Source organism: Erpetoichthys calabaricus, chromosome 3 (genome assembly GCF_900747795.2).
Source record: "Erpetoichthys calabaricus chromosome 3, fErpCal1.3, whole genome shotgun sequence".
Taxonomy (NCBI): Eukaryota; Metazoa; Chordata; class Cladistia; order Polypteriformes; family Polypteridae; genus Erpetoichthys; species Erpetoichthys calabaricus.
Window position 1 is genome coordinate 309856543 of NC_041396.2, and position 17899 is coordinate 309874441.

General features: G+C 41.5%; 1 protein-coding gene across 2 annotated transcripts in view; it reads left to right on the top strand.

The window, feature by feature from the left end:
• Window positions 1-2927, top strand: part of LOC127527251 (trace amine-associated receptor 13c-like) — a 407797-nt gene extending 404870 nt beyond the window's left edge. For both annotated transcript variants that reach the window (XR_007934551.1, XM_051925358.1), the window contains exon 2: window positions 1880-2927. Coding sequence is in view for 1 of the 2 variants with exons in the window: in XM_051925358.1 (XP_051781318.1) it covers window positions 1880-2176 (297 nt within the window). In the remaining variant the exon portion in view is untranslated. The remainder of the gene's footprint in view (window positions 1-1879) is intronic.
• Window positions 2928-17899: the final 14972 nt, after the last annotated feature.

The following is a 17899-nucleotide window of genomic DNA, read 5'->3' on the forward strand; positions in this document are numbered from 1 at the left end:
AGAGTTGCAGAGTGGTAGTGTATAGTTTGAGGTGTGGGAGATGTTTATGTGAGAAAGAGTTTCACACAATAAAGACCTGATGTCTGATGGTCCAGTTTTCATTTTTAGAATTCTAAACAATTTATAATTTCTGTCCTTCTGCAAGCTCAGTTTGTTCTGATTTTCTAGACTTTGTGTGCCAGACAAGACTCTTATTAGGGGACTTCACTTGAAATTCTCATTAACAGGCCGCCTGTGTAGCAGTTATGAACTCTTGTGAGAAACTGAACACGTCATTGTTTGTGTCGATTAGGGCAGAGAAGTCAACAACATGAAGCATACAAACTCTTACAAAGTTGTGTAGATGACATAATGAAGTCGCTCTCGGTAATTTTAAAATCTAAATTTTACTTGTACATATAAGATGGTGGTTCTCCCAGTTCAGTCAGTGATTGTCTAAACAGGGTCACGACGGAGGTCTGCATATGGCGCAAAGCAAAACCCTGGACAGAGTGCCAGTCCGTCACAGGGCACACACCCACACACTAAGCAGACAAAAGAACACAATATAAGGTTTGCCAACTCCACTAATCTGCATGTCTTCGGACAGTGGGAGGAAATGCGAGCACCTGGAGGAGACCCACACAGCCACGGGGAGAACATGCAAACTCCACACAGGGAGTTACCCAGACACGAACCCTGGTCTCCGTACTGTGAAGCAGCAGCACTACCACTGTGCCACCCTCGTGTAGTTTAGAGTTTCTGTAAAGTACACCATTTGCTGTTATTGTAAAAACGAGTTAATACAACTTCAAGTTAATATTAATATTCATATGAAATAGTGTAACTGAGCAACTAAAAAAAGAAGGTAGAAGGCGAACAAGCAAACTGCAGACAGCCAGCAGCTGGACCAGGGCTCAAATCCAAGTGTATGGAGCTGTGAGGAGTGACCACTGCAGCCCTGAGGGGTTCCTGACAAACAGAAATAATGAAGACATCTGTGATTTGATGAACTAATTAGTGAGTAGGAACTGAAATGAACAAACAAACATCCTGAGAGAATTTGTGAAGCACACACAGCAGAGAGACGCCTCATGTGAATTACGTCAGCCGAGAGAATATGGCAGTCGCAGGGCCTCAGTGTATAAATATCTCAGTGTACAGGCAGGACGGCTCTTCTCAGGATGGCATCACTCTACTGACAGACATGGAGTTGAATCAACTGAAAGTTGGCCGTTGCTTTCCTCACAGTAATGCATCTTGTGATAAACTGATTTTTGAAACTGAAATATATGGACTTTATTACACTTTCTCGTGTCTTTTGCTTTTATCGACAGTCTTTGGAAATCTTCTTGTCATCATTTCTATTTCTCATTTTGTTCAGCTGCACACGCCGACTAATCTTGTGATCCTTTCACTCGCGGTGGCTGATTTCTTAACAGGTTTCTTTGTGATGCCAATGACTTTGGTTCTCCTGATTGAAACTTGCTGGTACTTTGGAGTTATTTATTGTTATTTGTATCAGGTACTGGCAAATTTTCTCAGTGTAGTCGTGATATATAATGTGGTTTTAATATCCATTGATCGCTACATTGCTGTCTGCCATCCTTTCTTTTACAGCTCAAATATAACTTTGACTGTCGCAAAGGTCAGCATTGCTAAAGTGTGGCTGCTTGCACTTTTAATTACAGTCATATTTTTATATTTTTCTAAAATTGTAACAGAAAAATGTGAGGGATGTTGTGGTGTATATTGTGGTAATATGACAGTTTTTACTTTACTCATATCTTTTTTTATTCCTTATTCACTGATGATTGGTTTTTATATCAAAATATTTGTAGTTGCAAGAAGCCATTCAAGAGCCATCAACTGTATGATAGAAAAGAGGCAAACAGTGGAGGTGAGTGACAGAAAAATATCAAAACCGTCTGAAAGAAAAGCCGCAAAAACATTAGGAGTAGTCGTGGGGGCTTTTATTATCTGCTGGCTGCCTATCAATGTATTCAATATGAGTAATCCATCTATTGACCTGAACATATTTGCTATTGCTAATACGTTTGTGTTACTAAGTGAAGTGAGCTTCGGAGTTAATCCAATTCTTTATGCTTTTCTTTATTCCTGGTTCAAAAAAGCACTTAAAATCATCCTGACTTGTAAAATATTTAGTCCGGCTTCTGCAGTGTTCAATATATTGTAAATGTTAAAACATAAAGAAAAGAATTTTCTTCTCTTACATATATTGATTTTTTTGTTTGCAACATGCCTGTGTTCATTTTTCATGTTAGCAGCTCATTTCTTAAACATATTTATTATCAATTCAATCTTTTTATAGTCACTTTATTGTTGTAAATGGCATTTTGTACTGTATTAGAGTAGAGTGTAGACTGTTTAGAAAGGTTGCTTTTTCTCACCATCATTTTTTTCCTTAAACTTCTTATTTTCAGAATCTTATATAAAGAGCATTGTAAATGTAGGAGACTCCTGGCAGTTCATTTCAATACTTCAGGGTTTTTGGTGATGTTATTTCTTTTTATGTCGTAGAATGATTTTGTATTTTGCATTCCTTTAGGACAAACTTCATGATCTGGTTATAAATTGTTAAGTCATGTCTTCAATTTTGCTCAAAATCTAGAAATGTAAAGATCTTTAAATCTCTGCAGTTACAGTTTATGCGTCCACAGCAGAGCTCAGATGACGGCTGAAATTCTCTTCAGCTTTTGTCAGGCAGGTGGGGATTTGTTTATGAATCAGATCTTATAAGATACTTGTTACTTAATTAGTTTAGTTTTGTCTCATGGTAAACTTTTCATTTTAAATATGAAGCTCATGTTTCCTATTCCTGCACTTTAATCCGCACTCCTCCTCACTAAGGCAGCAGATGACAGACGAGTGCAGACGGAGCAGTCGGCCTTCACTCCTCACACTGCTGGCTCACTAAATGACACTGAGGTGACTGTGATGATCTGAAATGGACGACTGAGAAGGTCAAATGTGTCCCAATGATCCTAGGAGCTCTGTTGTCCGTTGCTTTATGCCCCTGGTAGGATCACCCAAGACAAACTGGTCCTAGGTGAGGGATGAGACAAAGAGCGGTTAAACAAACCTCCTATGATGAATGAAAAGTTTGGACGGCGTTTTCCCTCGCTCGGACGCGGGTCACCAGGGCCCAACTCTGGAGCCAGGCCTGGAGGTGGGGCTCGATGGCGAGCGCCTGGTGGCCGGGCCTGCACCCATGGGGCTCGGCCGGGCACAGCCCGAAGAGGCAACGTGGGTCCCCCTTCCCATGGGCTCACCACCTATGGGAGGGGCCAAGGAGGTCAGGTGCAGTGTGAGTTGGGTGGTGGCCGATGGTGGGAACTTTGGCAGTCCGATCCTCAGCTACAGAAGCTGGCTCTTGGGACGTGGAACGTCACCTCTCTGAAGGTAAAGGAGCCTGAGCTAGTGCGCGAGGTTATAGATAGATAGACTAGATATAGTCGGGCTCACCTCAATGCACAACTTGGACTCTGGAACCAATCTCCTTGAGAGGGGCTGGACTCTGTACCACTCTGGAGTTGCCCCCGGTGAGAGGTACCGAGCAGGTGTGGGCATACTTATTGCCCCCCGACTTGGAGCCTGTACATTGGGGTTTACCCCGGTGGACGAGACGGTAGCCTCCCTCCACCTTCGGGTGGGGGGACGGGTCCTAACTGTATTTTGCGCGTATGCACCGAACAGCAGTTCGGAGTACCCACCCGTTTTGGAGTCCCTGGAGGGGGTGCTAGAGGGCATACCTTCTGGGGACTCCCTCTTTCTGCTGGGAGACTTCAATGCTCACGTGGGCAATGACAGTGAGATCTGGAAGGGCGTGATTGGGAGGAATGGCCCCCCCCGATCTGAACCCAATGTGTGTTTTGTTATTGGACTTCTGTGCTCATCACGGATTGTTCATAATGAACACCATGTTCAAGCATAGGGGTGTTCATATGTGCACTTGGCACCCAGGATACCCTAGGCTTCAGTTCGATGATCGACTTTGTGGTCGTGTCGTTGGACTTGCGGCCACATGTCTTGGACACTCGGGTGAAGAGAGGGGCGGAGCTGTCAACTGATCACCATCTGGTGGTGAGTTGGCTTCGATGGTGGGGCAGGATGCCGGTCAGGCCTTGTAGGCCCAAATATGTTGTGAGGGTCTGCTGGGAACATCTGGCAGAGCCCCCTGTCAGAAGTAGCTTCAATTCCCACCTCCGGCAGAACTTCAACCACATCCCAAGGGAGGTGGGGAACATTGAGTCCGAATGGGCCATGTTCCGTGCCTCTATTTTTGAGGCGGCTGACCGGAACTGTGGCCGTAAGGTGGTCAGTGCCTGTCATGGCGGCAATCCCCGAACCCGTTGGTGGACACTGGTGGTGAGAGATGCCGTCAAGCTGAAGAAGGAGTCCTACAGGACCCTTTTGTCCTGTGGAACTCTGGAGGTAGCTAATAGGTACTAGCAGGCCAAGCGGAATGTGGCTTTGGTGGTTGCTGAGGCAAAAACCCGGGTGTGGGAGTAGTTTGAGGAGGCCATGGAGAATGACTTCCAGACAGCTTCAAGGAGATTCTGGTCCACCATCTGGCGTCTCAGGATGGGGAAGCAGTGCAGTGTCAACATTGTATATGGTGGGGATGGTGCACTGCTGACCTCGACTCTGGACGTTGTGGGTCGGTGGGGGGAGTACTTCGAAGACTTCCTCAATCCCACTAACATGCCTTCCAATGAGGAAGCAGAGCCTGGAGACTTGGAGGTGGGCTCCCCCATCTGTGGGACTGAGGTCACCAAGGTGGTCAAAAAACTCCTTGGTGGCAGAGCCCTGGGGGTGGATGAGATACGCCTGGAGTTCCTCAAAGCACTGGATGTTGTAGGACTGTCTTGGTTGACAAGCCTCTGCAACATCGCATGGACATCAGGGACAGTGCCTCTGGATTGGCAGACTGGGGTGGTGGTCCCTCTCTTTAAGAAGGGGGACCAGAGGATGTCTTCCAACTACAGAGGGATCACACTCCTCAGCCATCCTGGAAAATTCTGTTCGGGGTTCCTGGAGAGGAGGGTCTGTCAGATAGTCAAACCTCGGATTCAGGAGGAACAGTTTGGTTTTCGTCCTGGTCGCGGAACAGTGGACCAGCTCTACACCCTTGGCAGGGTCCTGGAGGGTGCATGGGAGTTTGCCCAACCAGTCTACATGTGTTTTGTGGACTTGGAAAAGGCATTTGACTGTGTCCCTTGGGGAATCCTGTGGGGGGTACTCCGAGAGTATGGGGTACCAGACCCCCTGATAAGGGCTCGGTCCCTGTACAACCAGTGTCAGAGCTTGATCTGCATTGCCGGCAGTAAGTCGAACCCGTTTCCAGTGAGAGTTGGACTCCGCCAGGGCTGCCCTTTGTCACCGATTCTGTTTATAACTTTTATAGACAGAATTTCTAGGCGCAGCCAGGGTGTTGAGGGGGTCCAGTTTGGTGGACTCAGGATTGGGTCACTGCTTTTTGCAGATGATGTTGTCCTGTTTGCTTCATCAGGCCGTGATCTTCAGCTCTTTCTGGATCGGTTCGCAGCTGAGCGTGAAGCGGATGGGATGGGAATTAGCACCTCCAAATCCGAGACCATGGTCCTCAGCAGGAAAAGGGTGGAGTGCCCTCTAAGGGTTGGGAGCGAGATCCTGCCACAAGTGGAGCAGTTCAAGTATCTCGGGGTCTTGTTCACGAGTGAGGGAAGAATGGAGCGTGAGATTACCAGCTGATCTACACTCCTCCCCTCACCTATGGTCATGAGCTATGGGTTGTGACCGAAAGAACGAGATCGCGAATACAAGCGGCTGAAATGAGTTTCCTCCGCAGGGCGTCTGGGCTTTCCCTTAAAGATAGGGTGAGAAGCTCAGTCATCCGGGAGGAGCTCAGAGTAGAGCCGCTGCTCCTCCACATCGAGAGGAGTCAGATGAGATGGCTCGGGCATCTGATCAGGATGCCTCCTGGAAGCCTCCCTGGTAAGGTGTTCCGGGCACGTCTAACCGGGAGGAGGCCCCATGGAAGACCCAGGACATGCTGGAAGAGCTAGAAGAATTGGTTGGGGAGAGGGAAGTCTGGGCATCTCTGCTCAAGCTGCTGCACCCGCGACCCGATCTCTGATAAGCGGAAGAGGATGGATGGATGGATGGATAGACACACAGTTTTTATTCTTTTATTAAGATTCACAAAACAGCATTCATCATCCATCTCCTTAGCCCACTAATGCAGAGCAGGGCACAGCAAGGGGCCAAGATACATGGGCCCAATTCAGAAGCCATCGCCCACCAAAACACTCGAATTGTCAATCATTTGAGCTGCTCACCTCTAAGTGGTCCATGATTATCAAAGTTTATATCAGTCATCAATGAATCAAGCCACTCTAAATTTCAAGGGGGACACCAATTTAAAAAGGCTTATGACTTGCCAACCCAGGAGTTTTCAGTAAAATATTTTTGCAATTTCTGGCTTTGCCACTGGTTATGGGGCCCCACCTCCTCTGAGTAGCAGTGAGTGTAAGCACAGAGCAGCGGCATCTCCCACAGGGACGTAGCCCTTCGCAAACACCTGAGTAAGTTCAACTGAAGTAAAGCCAACAGCTGACCAAGAGAAATAACTGGCAGTGAGAAACTTAAAGCCGATTCAGCTGAATGCGGAAAGTGGCGAAAGCACCAAAGTTACTGCAAAAACAGAGAAGATGATATTAGTGCTAAACGTAAGTTCTATCTGCTCTTTGCCTGTTGAGGGCACGTTTATATGTTGTGTATCCTGCAGCATGTACAGTTCAGGTTTTCCGGCCGACAGTGTAGACAGCTTCACCTGCCAAAAGCGTTTAGTTAATTTAGAGTTGGTCTGGAAAATACGCAAATTTGAAGACCGCGTTAAGAACCTGATAGCAATTAGGCAAACCAAAAATTGGATCGACTCGGTTTGTTTAGACAATTCGGCTACTTCTGATTCGGCTTCTCCACGTCTCACTGTAGTCAGTGTACGGCCGAAGTCAGCAGCACCAATTCAGCCACAGGGCGAGTGGGTAAGACGGGGGTCTAAGAAGCCAAAATTTAGTCCCTCGGCACCCAGGTCACCAATTCGGACCCAGAACAGATTCTCAGCACTCCGCAGCGCACCTGTTGAGTCTGAGAATAAGAAAGTGCTCATAATTGTCGATTCCATAGTGTAGAATTCCAAACTTTGTTAAACCAGCAGTTAATGTTAAAAGCCTCACAGGGGCCAAGATTTCTGACATAGAGGCCGCATTGGACTGTGTCGCCGACGATGAAGTATCTACCTTATTTCTGCATGTCGGCACTAATGATATTTATTTACAGGAATCTGAGGTATTAAAGAGGAACTTCATCTCTCTATGCACCAAAGCTAAAAGAAAATGTCAGAGTTTAGTTGTATCTGGCCCCTTACCAAGATTATATAGAGGGGATGTGATTTATAGCAGATTGCATTCCCTTCACTGCTGGCTAGAAACCTGGTGTGCAAATAAAAGCATAGCGTTTGTGTACAATTGGGATGATTTTTGGGAAAGGCCTGGATTTTTCAAAAGAGATGGTCTTCATCCTAACTGGAGGGGATCTTATGTATTATCCCAAAATATGGCAGCAAAACTGCCTAGCTGACTGATTAGAGCACCATCCAGGCCACAGTCATGTGATCTTAAATCAAAGGCTGTTGTTTATCCCACCTGTTACTTTCCTGAAGCTGTTACCCATAATCCCTGTTGTGGGACATCCAATAAATTTAGTCTTGATACAAACCTTAAATTAATTGATAACCAAAAAATAAGGTGTATAATTAGACCAAGGGATAAAACCAGACCATCCACCAGGGGCATCTGTAATAGAAATTTACTTTTAAATTAAAACAAAAAATATATCAGCAGTTCAGAACGAAGCCTGCAGTTTTAAATGCTGCTTATTGAACATTCGCTCTCTCATCAGTAAAGCTGTTTTGGTAAATGATATGCTATTAAGTACAAAATCTGATCTGTGTCTTCTCACTGAAACCTGGCTTAGTGAATGTGACACTGTACCCCTAGCTGAGGCGTCACCAGATGGATACTCGTTCCTTCATAAGAGATTCTGGTCAAGAAGGAGGCCTTGGAATAATTTATTGTAACAAAATGCAAATCACATCTAAAAATGTAGGCGACTTTACATCATTTGAGGCATTCATTTTAAATATTAAAACAGATTCCAACACAATTATAGTGCTAGTCTACAGACCACCAGGGCCATATTCATTGTTCATGACTGAATTTAGCAGCCTTTTATCAGATTTGGCTATAAATTATGATCATGTAGTATTGATGGGGGATTTTAATGTACACATTGATGTGGAAACTGACAACTTTTAGCAAATGTTTTACTTATTTGTTAAATTCAGTAGGATTTTGTCTGATTGTCAAAGGTCCAACTAATAATCATAACCACACATTTGATTTAATTATCTATACTAATAAAAGGCAAAGCCCTCACTGACTGACTCATCACTAATTCTCCAACTTCCTGTGTAGGTAGAAGGCTGAAATTTGGCAGGCTCATTCCTTACAGCTTACTTACAAAAATTAGGCAGGTTTCATTTTGAAATTCTACGTGTAATGGTCATAACTGGAACCTGTTTTTTGTCCATATACTCTAATGGAGGAGGCGGAGTCACGTATCGCGTCATCACGCCTCCTATGTAATCACTTGAACTAAAAACAACGAAGAGATTTACAGCACGAGTCAAACGCGGGAACAAAGGTAAATGACGTTAATTTTTGAGTGTCTTTTAATACTGTGTAAGCATACATATTAACACATGTGCAATTAAACGTGTGCATTTACGGGGTGATTTCTCAGGCTTAAAAGCTCGCCTTTTCTCAAACGCGGGAACAAAGGTAAATGACGTTAATTTTTGAGTGTCTTTTAATACCGTGTAAGCATACATATTAACACATGTGCAATTAAATGTGAGCATTTACGGGGTGATTTCTCAGGCTTAAAAGCTCGCCTTTTATTAAAAAGGTAAATGCTAACTGTTTTCATTCTGAAGGGCACAAACCACGTTGGATTTTGTAACGATAGTTGATTAGTAAGGTATATTAAGGGATACTTACAGAATGATTAGCAATGCCTGTGAATGCCGATGCAAGTAGGAGAATGGGTGTGAACTAAAGAACGATTAGTAACTTGTACAGTAAATGTCTCTAAAGTCTGTCTATTAAAAAGTTGTTATATCTTTCAATCCTGTGTATTGATTAAACTACGAACCTAACAAGATCACTACATGGTGTCAGAAGTGGCGGATTGGAAGAGGAATGTGAAGAAGTGGTTCAGCTTTTTAACGAGTCGCGTGCCTGTGAGTAACCCGAAAACGTGATCAGAAAGCGCTAAGACGTTCTAGCAAAAGAGAAAAAAAAATATGTTAGGATTACAGCCCCCACCAAATCTCCAGTTAAAGGGAAATGTAGCTGAAAATTGGAAAAGATTTAAACAGAGATTCGAGTTGTATCTTGCTGCGATTGAAGCAGATAGGAAAAGTGAAAAAATGAAAGCGTCTATGCATCTACATGTAATTGGCGAAAAGGCGCTAGAGGTGTATAACAATTTTCAGTTTGAAGAAGATGGAGACAATATGAAATTGAACAAAATAGTTGAAAAATTCGAAACGTATTGCAACCCAAAGCGCAATGTGACGTTTGAGCGGCACAAGTTTTTTTACGTTTCCAGAAAAGCGGAGAAACAATAGACCAGTATGTGACGGAATTACGTAAAAGGAGCTGTTCTAAGAAGAAACCGTCAAGACATCAAAGGACCAATAACCTCTAATCAGAACACTAACACCAGCGAAACAAATATTAACGAGAAAACAAGTATAAATCAGGAAAGAACATCTCAACTGCAAACACAATTAACCAGAAGATCAAAATGTCAAGTAAAACCACCAGAACGACTCATTGAGACATGTTGAGGATTAAAGGAACATTTTCAATTAAGAAATGCTGAATTCCTTTAACAGTTGTGCTTTTTATACATAGTTTGAATGCTGGATGTATGCCTGAAATGTTCTGGATAGTTCAGTTGTTTGAAGTGATAAAGAATTAAACGTGTGCATTTACGGAGTGATTTCTCAGACTTAAAAGCTTGCTTTTTATTAAGAAGTTAAATGCAAACTGTTTTCATTCTGAGGGGCACAAACCACGTTAGATTTTAGCCGTTAAACGCGCAAAAATGTCGGTACACCAGATAAATAAGCGCAACATATTATCAGTTGTATTGTATGCTTACAATACATATAGAAATGTGTTAATTGTTAACTAATAGTATCGGATGGTGTTTTTCGACTCGCGCCTTGATTTAAACGATTGCATGTCTTGGTGGGTTTCCATAGCTTATTGTCAATATGTTTACACCTGTTTTTAAGACTTATTGACTGAAACGGGCTTTCATGAAAAAACTTAGGGCTTTGCTACAAGATACACCCTCCACAAGTTAAGGAAGTAAAAATAAAAGGTATATATTTCTGTTTTATTTAAACCTTTTAAGTTCGTATGCATAGCCCCATTTGTCTGTTTTAGGTTTTTTTTTTTTCTTCAGTAATATTTAATCTCCTTAAAGAAAAACAACATATGCATTTTACTTTTTTTGTATCTCTTTACTAATATTTTAGTGTAAAAGGATAACCAGTATTTAAACCTTTTATGTTACTTTATAGTTATTTTACACAATGTTGAAAAATTAATAAGAAAGCTACATATTTTGGCAGCTGCTGCTTTAATTTTCAATGATATGAAAAAAGCTCTCCAAGAGAAAACCTCAATGAAGAAGAAACAGTTTGCACTATCTAAAAAGGAGAAACCCTCATTTATAAAGGTTTGCTGCAGATGACTTAACACTAGAATTACCAGAGCCTACGAAAAAACTCGTAAATCCGTCCCACCTTAAATCGCGTCTTAAAGCCATTTGCACATCTCCGCCAGAGTCTTTTGTCATCTAAATGTGCTGATAAACAAAAGCTACTAGCAGCCAGCTATTCCATCCCCCCACCGACTTAGAATGAACTCCTAGCTCATGACTTGCCTTGATTTGATTATTTGGGATTGAAGTGGAGTTTTACAGTGGAAATAATTCTAGCGTTATTTGGAATACACGCATTTCATGTGTGTTCCATTTCTATAGTAGGCTGTGCAAACACATTTTTAAAACAGAAACGTTTTTCATATTCTAATACTAACTGACAAAATGTAGGCATAAACTATATAACGTATGAAGCCTGAAGTCCATATATCAAAGAAACACTTTCACAAAAGGTGCAAATAAGAGAACACGTGCGCTTTCTTCAAAAGTATAACTGCACAAAAAAAAAGCCGCGTTAGCATGCCACATTGACACTCTTACTATATGTGGCGTAATGGTATCAGCTCCTGACTGGGGATCAGAGAGTCGCGAGTTCGATCCTGCACGGCTCCACTTCGAGAAATGATCTGCTCTTATTCTTACAATTTTAGAATAACAACATAAATTTCATTTCAGTCTGTAACAGCCGGTGTAACTTATCATACTGGTAAAGGTTAGCTTTTTTTTTTTTAATTCACTTTTCATTCTCGCAGTCGATGCATACTAACGCCCCTCCCCCCCCCAAAAGGGTTCTGACACATAAACGCTGGCGAAGCTGCCTTCCTTCGTATCTCACCGTCACTTGATTTTCTTTTTATTCAGTGTTATTGAGTGTTCCTGCCAGTCCCCACATGTTGCTGTATGCTGTTTCTTTTGTACTCCAGGACATGCAGAGGAGAGAATGATTTCACATTATTTATGCTGTTTTCACATAAAGACTGCAGTATACTCGTGACTGCATTCTCGTACCAATGCACTTTTTCCATCACCTTTTCCTGTAAGAAGCAATGTACTCACTTCTCTCTATGCTGTGGTTTCTATTACACACCTGAAAGAGACAATATATGTGAAAACTTCATCGCACTAATGCAATATTATTTGAAAACGAACAGCGTCAGATCAGGTGTGAAAATTTTATGTGAGATACGAAGAAGGCAGCTTCGCCAGCGTTTATGTGTCAGAACCCTTTTGGGGGGGGGGGGGGGGTGGGCGTTAGTATGCATCGACTGCGAGAATGAAAAGTGAATTAAACAAAAAAAAAAAAAAAAAGCTAACCTTTACCAGTATCATAAGTTACACCGGCTGTTACAGACTGAAATGAAATTTATGTTGTTATTCTAAAATTGTAAGAATAAGAGCAGATCATTTTTTGAAGTGGAGCCGTGCAGGATCGAACTCGCCACCCTCTGATCCCCAGTCAGGAGCTGATACCATTACGCCACCGCGGCAGATGTAGTAAGAGTGTCAATGTGGCATGCTAACGCGGCTTTTTTTTTTGTGCAGTTATACTTTTGAAGAAAAGCGCACGTGTTCTCTTATTTGTACCTTTTGTGAAAGTGTTTCTTTGATATATGGACTTCAGGCTTCATACGTTATATAGTTTATGCCTACATTTTGTCATTTACTATTAGAATATGAAAAACGTTTCTGTTTTAAAAATGTGTTTGCACAGACTACTACTATACTGTAGAAACGGAACACACATGAAATGCGTGTATTCCAAATAACGCTCGAATTATTTCCACTGTAAAACTCCACTTCAATCCCAAATAATCAAATCAAGGCAAGGCATGAGCTAGGAGTTCATTCTAAGTTGGTGGGGGGATGGAATAGCTGGCTGCTAGAAGCTTTTGTTTATCAGCACATTTAGATGACAAAAGACTCTGGCGGAGAGGTACAAACGGCTTTAAGACGCGATTTAAGGTGGGACGGATTTACGAGTTTTTTCGTAGGCTCTGGTAATTCTAGTGTTAACTGAAAATAAATGAATAGTTCCTATGTGTATAATACATATTTATCTATTTGACTTATGCCTTTATTACAGCAACTTACAACATCTGAGGTACAATTTGTTACATTACTTTTGTTTTTTGCAGCACAGGCAGGTGAAGTGACTTCCTCAGGATCACACAGTGGTGTCAGTACCAGGATTTGAACTGACAAGCTCCGGGTTTGCTGAAATATACCTGAAGAATGAAAAAAAAACGAAAACGGGCAAATGGGGCTATGCATACAAATGTCCATCCATCCATTATCCAACCCGCTATATCCTAAATACATGAGCCAATCCCTGCTAACACAGGGCACAAGGCAGGAAACAAACCCCGGGCAAGGTGCCAGCCCACCGCAGGGCGCACACACCCACACACACCCACACACCAGGGACAATTTAGAATCGCCAATGCACCTAACCTGCATGTCTTTGGACTGTGGGAGGAAGCCGGAGTACCCGGAGGAAACCCAGACAGACACGGGGAGAACATTCAAACTCCACGCAGGGAAGCGAACCCGGGTCTCCTAACTGGCACCTTTCACTGCGCCACCATGCCGCCCTCATACAAACTTAAAAGGTTTAAATAAAACAGAAATATATACCTTTATTTTTACTTCCTTAACTTGTGGAGGGTGTATCCTGTAGCAAAGCCCTAAGTTTTTTCATGAAAGCCCCTTTCAGTCAATAAGCCTTAAAAACAGGTGTAAAGCTTAACTTGCAGCACCGCTATTCAATTACACTTGCCTAACGCCTCTCCTAAGGGGAGATACTGTGGGATCTGGGCATCAGTCAAAGCACTAAAATCACAGGCCCGATTAGAAAGCGGGAAGCTGTGATTTGTCGTCTCCCTCCCATGTAACAATCACAGCCCGTGTTACAATGCACTATGTATCTATGTATATATGTATATATGTATATGTGTGTGTTTATGTATGTATGTATATGTATGTGTATATATATGTTGATATGTGTATATATATATGTATATATATGTGGATGTGTATATGTATATATATATATATATATATATATATATATATATATATATATATATATATGTAGATATGTGTATATGTAGATATGTATATATATGTATATATGTATATGTATATATATGTTTACATAACCTCTTTAACACACTACTTCTCCACTGCGAAGCGCTGGTATTTTGCTAGTAACTTAAAAAGTTGAAATTCAAAATTTAAATACTAGTATTACCAGAAAGAGTCACACAAAATATAATGATTTTAATTCTTCGGAAAGTAAGGAAACATCTTATCAAAATAAGGAACAAGAACAGAAGACAAAAAAAAGAGAAATTAACAAAATCATATAAAAAAATCAGAAGACTCAAAAATGTGAGTCCAATATGGACTACTACAGATTCTAGTGAAACAAGAAACAAGATTTGATTGAGGAAAACCAACATTTTGAAATTCAACTAGATCCTAAATTCCTTCTTTACCTCACAGGAAACCTTAAACAAAGAAAATAGAAAAAAAGAAAAATTAAACACCAAGACTTCAGACCCCAACCCTCACACAGACGATTCAAAATATTAGTCCACACAGTCAAGGAGAAGTGGAACAGTTTTAAAAGCATTTTACATGGGATGCTGGACGGGTACATACTGTACCTAAATTAGGAATTACTAGGAACTTAAAAAGAACTCAGCAATGGGTTAATAAAAAGTTAAAAAAGAAGCTGCAAAGGAAAAAAAAACAGCTGTTAAAAGGCATATAAGACAAATAAGTCCAATGTGAATCACATGGCATATGAGAACATAAGGGCAACCATTAAAAAGCCAAGTAATCGTTCTGCCATAATGGCTGATATGCAGCTTTTACCCACTGCCACCATCTCATTGAAGTCCCCTTACCTCTCTTTTGTAAGGTACAGTATCCCAGGGTTCTTCCACCTTTTTCAATGTGGTGTGATTTTCTTTCTTTTTGAAACCCATTAAGATTTGCATCTGGAGACTGAACCTTAATTTTCTTGTGCATTTCATGCCTATGTTTTTACTATAATTTCCCTAAATTCATAATTTGAACTCCATCATCATTTTATATTTTCATTTCAATTGCTTCTCATCAGATCCCTATTTTAAACTGCTGCTTTCACCAAATCTTTAGACGACCAGTGTTCAGATGTCTACCAGCTCATAGACGTTACACACTTGGTCTGTTTAAGTGAATTTTTTGTGCAGTGATGGTATCTCTGTCCGTTTTAATGAGGACACTTTTTTTAAGCAATTCAATGTGGGGGACAGCAACAGGGATCATGCCCTGGACAGGAAGCAAACTGATTGCTTGTCTCATGCAGATATTTCTTCAGGTGTGCCGCAGAGGCTCTGTCTTGGGACCTCCTTTTCATTATTTACTTTCTTCCCCTCGGCAATATCTTTCGTAAATATAACATTAGGTGATGACCTCGCTAGCAAACCTACTTTTTTCCTTTCCACCCTCCTCGCTTATTGATTGCATAGCAGAAATCAAATCCTGGTTTTCTTCAAATTTTCTTAAATAGTGACAAAACTGAGGTCCTCTTCATTGGTACAAAATCAACATTATTCAAAACTGATCATCTTTCCTTTGTTATTGATAATTCCTCTGTCTCCCCTTCCCCACAGGTGTCATCCTTGACAGTACTTTATCCTTTCAGTCCCACATCAGTAACATCTCCTGGTCTGCATATTTCCACCTGCGTATCATTAATCGTATTCGCCCCTCCATCACTCCCCACACCACTGCTATCCTTGTTCATAGCCTTGTCACTTCTCGTCTGGATTATTGCTATTCCCTTTTCTTTGGTCTTTCTTGCAAATCTCTTTATAAGCTTCAACTGGTCCAGAATTCATCTGCCCGCCCGCATCATTACTAGAAACCCCTCTATTCACCATATCACTCCCGTCTTGCAGCAGCTTCACTGGCTTCTAGTTAAGTTCCTCATTGAATTCAAAATTCTTCTGTTAACTTTAAAGGCTATCCAGAACCTTGTCCCTCCATATCTGTCCAGCCTCCTCCATGATGCTATACCCTCCTGCACCCTTAGATCTTCTTCATCCATCTTACCACCATGGGGAGCACAGCAGTTGCTCTGCTCCCCAGCTCTGGAACTCACTACCATCTGAGCATAGAAATATTGAATCATTCTCACTTTTCAAAGACTGCTTTTTCTCTTTGATTACAATTGCTCTGTCTGATTTTAAATTTTGTATTTTAGTTTTGTTTATAATGTGTGTTTCATCTATTGTTCGGTGTCCTTCAGTATTTAGAAAGGCGTCTACAAATAAATAAAATGTATTATTATTATTATTCTTCATAAGCAATCAGTTTAAAGTCACTAGTCTTATCTGAAAGGGAGAAGATATCAAAGAACGTCTACAGAGAAAAAGTGCAAAGTGCACCCAGAGAGCTCCTGTACTAGTCAAGTTTAAAATGCAGGAATCTGTAAATAAATGCTATAACAGAGCTAACCACGTCTAAAAGTAGTGCCTGATGGGATGGCTGCTCTAAACTGGTTCAGTATGTGTGTTTGAAGTGAGATGGAGTTGTGTTTCAGTGTTTTAGGGAAAAATAATCACCCCAATATGTACACACACACACACACACACACGCTGTGTTTGCATAAACACAGTTGGAGTTTAAGGGGAGTCCGAGGGGGCCTGGCGCCCTCAAAGAATGCTTTATGTTACTAAAAGAAATCTCAAAGAAATGCTATTTTTTTCCTTAATATTTTCAAATTTTATTTTATACAACTAATTTAAATATGTTAATAATCAATGACACGATAATTAAATCCATCCTACATAAGCAACTTTTCCATGCACGTTTCCTACCAATAAAGCAAACAGAGGGACATTTTTTCAAATTTTGCCTGAGAGACGTCATGTCAGCTTGTATCTCTTGCATACAGAAAGCAGCTGCGGTCAGCAAACAGATCCCCAAGCAGTCATTACAAGCTGTTTGAATGACCACAAAAGTCATACGTGTGTCTTATGATTGAATCTGACGCCAGTGCTGTGTGGCTTCATATTTATTGAGTTGACAAACCTTCATTTTTCAAGGGTTTAAAAGGCTGTTTGAAGAAACTGGCGATTTAGTGTGCCAGAGGCATCCTTATGTTCAGCCTTGCCCCTTTACCATAAGATTTTGTTTCATTGAAGGTGTAACATGCTGTCAAAATAGCACTTTATTCACATGAACTTGTTTTTTAATCTGTGACCTTCTGAACTTGGCACATGTGAACATATGGCCAACTGTTGCACCACATTCTACTATACTGTAAGGGACAGACATAGCTTTCCACACCATTTCATAAAAACGAGACATGAATATGAAAATGAATGTGTTTCCTAACAAATATGCTGAAATACAGGAAGTTCTGAGCATTTTTTTTAATTTCTGTTCCCTTGCAAAAGGCACTTCAGAACATTTGGCAATCTGACACATCACATTCTTCACATTCTTCAACCACTGGCAGCATTGATGGACAGAACTTTGAACCAATTGTCAAACAAAAGGATGTGGACTCAAGAAAACAAAAACAAAACATATACTCCTTCCTTTAAAAGCCCTGGCAAACACCAGATCTATGCTCGGTCTACGTGTTCTTTGCTCTCTGCCCTGGCCATAACGTCTGCTCCATAGCAGACACCCCGCTGTCTAGGGTGTGTGGCTGCAACAAAAGATGGAGTGAACCCTTTTGCTCCACTTTTTGGAAGAGTGGAATACTTGTCTGTACTGGAGTTAGATGAGGGGGCTGCCAGTCTACCCCTTGTTAAAGTAAAGCAAGTCTCATGAGCAAGAGAAAGAGAGACCCTAAGTAAAAGCCACATGTTCATTAGAAGGATCACACTATCGCCTACACCAAACCATAAGCATACCTACTTTCAATCTGAGAACTTTTCAGTGTAACTTAGTAGTTAGGATAAAGCCGGCTAATGTATTACGGTATTCATATCACTGTAGTTGAAAAGTGATAACCTTTGTGAAGGATACAAATTGGAGGGTCCTTGAGTTA